The sequence below is a fragment of the Eurypyga helias genome, unplaced genomic scaffold, assembly GCF_000690775.1.
Source record: "Eurypyga helias isolate BGI_N326 unplaced genomic scaffold, ASM69077v1 C16165705, whole genome shotgun sequence".
NCBI lineage: Eukaryota > Metazoa > Chordata > Aves > Eurypygiformes > Eurypygidae > Eurypyga > Eurypyga helias.
In genome coordinates, this window is record NW_010286098.1 from 1 (window position 1) to 4,327 (window position 4,327).

The 4,327-nt window shown below is 55.6% G+C and overlaps 1 protein-coding gene across 1 annotated transcript; it reads right to left on the reverse strand.

Moving 5' to 3' along the window:
• Window positions 1-201: 201 nt before the first annotated feature.
• On the reverse strand, window positions 202-3,888 carry LOC104515918 (E3 ubiquitin-protein ligase MGRN1-like; the record flags this gene model as incomplete). The annotated part of the gene is made up of 2 exons (XM_010160086.1): window positions 202-425; window positions 3,779-3,888. Coding segments are annotated over 2 exons (334 nt in total), but the record flags the coding sequence as incomplete, so codon positions are not given.
• Window positions 3,889-4,327: the final 439 nt, after the last annotated feature.

A 4,327-nucleotide genomic window follows, 5' to 3' on the forward strand; every position in this document is an offset into this window, starting at 1 on the left:
GTTTTGTGTATAAATACAGCACAAAACCCTGTTTGGTGTGCACGCCGGGGGGAGAGATCCCCCACGCACCCAGCGCCACAATAACCCACTGTTGCCTTTCTCAACTATCGTGTGGTTTGGAGAGTTTTGTTATTTTTCAGTAACAGGGCCACAAGCCCTCAGGGCCTGCAAGAGGAGCGACCCCTCCATCCCCATGCTGACCTATCCGGAGACTTGCTCCGCTTGCCCTTTTGGTGGCTGCTCTCCACAGCTCTGTCCATCCCAAAAAGGGGTCGGCTCGCAGGCGGCATCCCATCCACCACTCCAGAGTAGTTGATTTCGTCATACAGAGGAGCTGACGGGATGGAGGGAGAAACAGAGCGAAGGCCGTTCAGCGCTTCCAGCAAGGAAATGGGCTCGTAGCCCGGAGGGATGTTGTCAGAGCTCTGTGGTCAAGAAAAAGAGGGGCACGTTAAGAAACCCTCACCAGGCTGGAAGCTCCCCTAGAAAGGGGATGCCCTGCTGCAACCCGGCCCTGCACCTCCCACACTGCGCCCCCAGGCAGCCCATCCCCACAGTCACCTCCCCCTGCTCTGCAACAGCCACACGTTCCCCTTTGGGCTGTAATGCTGACGATGCTCCAGGCAAGTTCCCAGAGCAATTCTTGAGAGACTGGGCATCTCAGCAAGCCAAAACGTGGCTGGGCACACACCCCTGCCATACTTACAAGAGCTGGGCAAGGAGAGTGAGAAAGCAGGTTCCTAACAAAGCTGCTACAAAATACATTTGGATTTTTTCTCCTAAGTGTTCCACCAATGGTTCTGAGACCCTTTCAGCTCAACACCCCGACTCGTGCTTCCAGCCCTGGTACGCAGAGCTGTTTCACAGCACCACCAGCGTCACTAAGAGAGGGTCGGAGGAGCAGAGTATGTGTGAACCAGCTGAGAGCTCAGCACCCACACCGCTTCCACTCCCCCCATGGACTCTGTCCCCTCTGCTACTAACGCTGTCACTGGACAGTCACTTCTGCTGCAAGGTTGGAAAGGGATCACAGAACCACCGACCCTGGAGGGAGGAGGGCAAAACTGCATCCCACTCCCTCCGTAACTCACTCTGTAACTTAAGCCATTAAACCAACTTTAACTCTCCTGATCATCAAGGTCCTGTGGACTTGGAGATAAATAGAGTTTGTGCTGCAACCCAGTCGGTCACAGGCAGCTCAACCCAGCCAGCTGCAAACAAAGAGGCACGACTGCATCAGGCCAGGCTTACACTAAATTAAGCTGTTTCAGCCCTGCACCTCAGGGAGGCAATTCTGTGTTGTAGCTGAGATGGTGTGCTGCTGCTGAGCCTGGCCAGGAACTCCTGTAGCTTCTCTGTGCCTGATCTCTCAGTCGCCCAGCTGCAGATGAGCCTGCCCAGCAACCTGTTCCAACCCAGCTGTGAGTGTGGGGTGAGCTGATCACTGAACCCACTCACTCGTGGTCACAGGAGGGGCTAGATCTGACAGGGAGGAAAGGAGTGGCACCTGGGGTCAAGCACCAACCCACATTCCCTAAGCACTGGCCTTGTGATGAGCTTGCGCTGAAGACCACAGCTGGCGACTGCGAGATAACAGTCAGCTGAACACGGAATCCGTTCCGTTGCTGCCGCCTGTAGGTGCTGGGGCCAAAAGCCATCTCCACAAAAACATTTCACTTCCAGACAGCAGCTGGGAGGTGCTGTTTTGTTGACAGAAAAGTCAGGGAGACAAAACCCCCCGGCTCGTTTTTGGGATATTTTCTCCTGGCTGTGTAGACCAAGGCCTGAGGGTTCGAAGGCTGCTTGGTTTGGTACGCCCAGGTTCTGCAGCACAGGCCAGGGGAGGATTTCTCAGCTCGTGGCTACAACACCCTTCCTGCAAGTCACTGAGCTTTCCCACTGCACCACCCCTAGAGCCCACTGCTTTACGTGTGCTAGTTGTTGTAAGAGGCTTGCAGAGAGCCAGGGTTGTGCCAATTTTGCAATAGCCTCGTTACCTGAGCCCAGCCTCAGGTCTTCTCCAGACCTGACAGGCCCAGCAAGCCACATTCCTTGTGAGGCTGAGCATCCAGGCCTGCTTGAGCAAAAGAAAACTGCAGCCTCCTTGATACCAACGACAGCCGTAGCTGCACTTGATGGGATTACACAAAGAAGGCACAAACGGACCCTTCCTGGCCTGGCTTACTCCCTCGCCTTTCCCCTTCTCAGGTCTCAGTTCCTCACAGTTGCTGTTCATGCTGTCCCCAGCACAGCATTCTAGTTACACACCAACTCGGAGAGTCCCCAGCAAAACAAGCTCCATCCTTCCTGTTTCTGTAACGGCAGAAGAGCCCACTGCAGCTAGCACTCCTGAATGCAAGACCTGGTCCAACCCCAGCACCCGGCTGGAAACCACATGCCAAAGTGACAAGGGGATGAGAAGTGCAAGGAAGCTTTTTGGGTGAGCCGAGGGGACAGCAGCTTGCCCACAGTCCTACAAAGCTACGAAAACATCTCCACCAGGAACCATAAAGCAGCCAGGCTCAGGACCTGGGAACAAGTCCCTGAGAATCAGCCCTGCGGTAAGCTGCTTCCATCTTGCTTATTCCTCCCCGCACGCACACCAGGGAGGTCAGCGATGGTCCGTGCAGGGTGTGAGCATCTTGTTGCTAACGTGGAGGCACTGTGTGGAGTGTCGCAGCCCATGCAAGGGGCACAAGTCACACCCAGCGTGTCAGCAAGCCCTCGCGTGTGACAATTCCACGTGCTAGTGGCAACACAGGCAAAGAACTGCCGTAGGAGCCAGTACAACCAAGTCCACTTACTGTTTCCCTTCTAGGTTTCCTGCTGGGCAGGGAGACAGTGCTCACTTTAAGGGGTCTAAAGGGACACTGTCAAGAGAAAACCATGTTTTAAAGAAGTTGTTTCTTGAGGTGAGTGACACGAAGAGACACACAGCACCTCCTCACCTTGCTCCAGGTGACTGCACCTGCTTCCTCTCCACACCATGCTCTGCTTCACAACCACCCTCGGGGTTTCTCCCCTGCCCTATTTCCTAGCCCCGGCTGAAAGCAGCAGGGCTATGGCGCTGCAGAGGACAGATGGATAAACCCAGGCTTTTTCTGGGACAAGCTCTTTCTGTTCCCATGAAAGCCCGTGAGATTATCCAGATCTCCCTCTCCTCACTCTGATGTCATGTGTCTCAGCAGAGCCAGCTGTGCAACAGCACTGTTCAGGCAATGAGCTGCTGCCCTCACTGCACTGAGGAAGTGTGACTGGGCCCGAGGCCCCACATTCTCCATCCTACGCCCTCTCAGCTGCCTGCTGAGACCCCCCTCCCTGACAAAGAAGCCTTTCTGCTACCATGTTGGGAACCCCTATGCCAAGGGCACTTCATCAGAATGTGCTGTCACACGGATGCGTGTGCGAGTCAAACTGTACCTCCATCTATTTTCTCAGCTCCCACTCTGTCATGCCCAGTCTGCCACTCTTCCGCTGGGACAGATCCCGAAAAACCTCCTCAGACTGAGGTTTCTGTGGATGTTTCCTCCAAAAGACAGGAGGGCATTTGGCTAAAATCAGCTGTATTGCTAAACCACAAAGGAGAGGTCCTGGCTTTCTAGCAGGGGTGAGAAGAGAGGCTGCACTGCTCAGGAAGACCTTAGTTCAAGGCCTGAGTGCACCTCCTGAGGTCTCAGGGACGCTGGCCATCAGGCCGAGTAATTTGCGTGTGCACAAGCTGCTGGCCCAGGCCAAGACCAGTGCCCCAGCTTCGTACAGGGGGTTGTGAGGTACTTACAGAGTGCTCATCATGATCAATGCTCTGTGCCAAGACAGGGCTGAAAGACACCGGCGACAGAGCCCCCGGCTTCTTCCTCACAGCCCGGATCTGCAGCAGGGCGCGGAAGGCTAGGAGAGAACAGCAGGCAGGTGACTACACAGCTCAGGACCAGGCCACGCCGGATGCATGCGACGCACCCTTGTCACGGGGGAGCTCCCCGTGGGCGCGGGGCACACCAAAGCCAGGTGCTGTGGTCTGGCTTCTAGTCAGTTGATCCAGACAGGGAAGAGGATCTGCTGGCGGAAAACGCTTGGGTACACACAGCCCCTGCAGGGAACAGGGTTGCGCCGGTACAGTCATGTGCAGAAGTGCTTCAGGCCTGAAACTGTACAGCACAGTCAGAAAAACATGAGCTCGGCCTTGGGCAGCGCATGCAAGCTACAGGCTGGGGGAGGTCTCACCTCAATCCACTCTGGGTTTGCTTAGAACCCAGAAGTCTCAGCCCTGGGGGTCAGCTAGCACTGGAAACATCGCGCCTACCATCGGCTGCTCCCCCAGCAGCCAGTG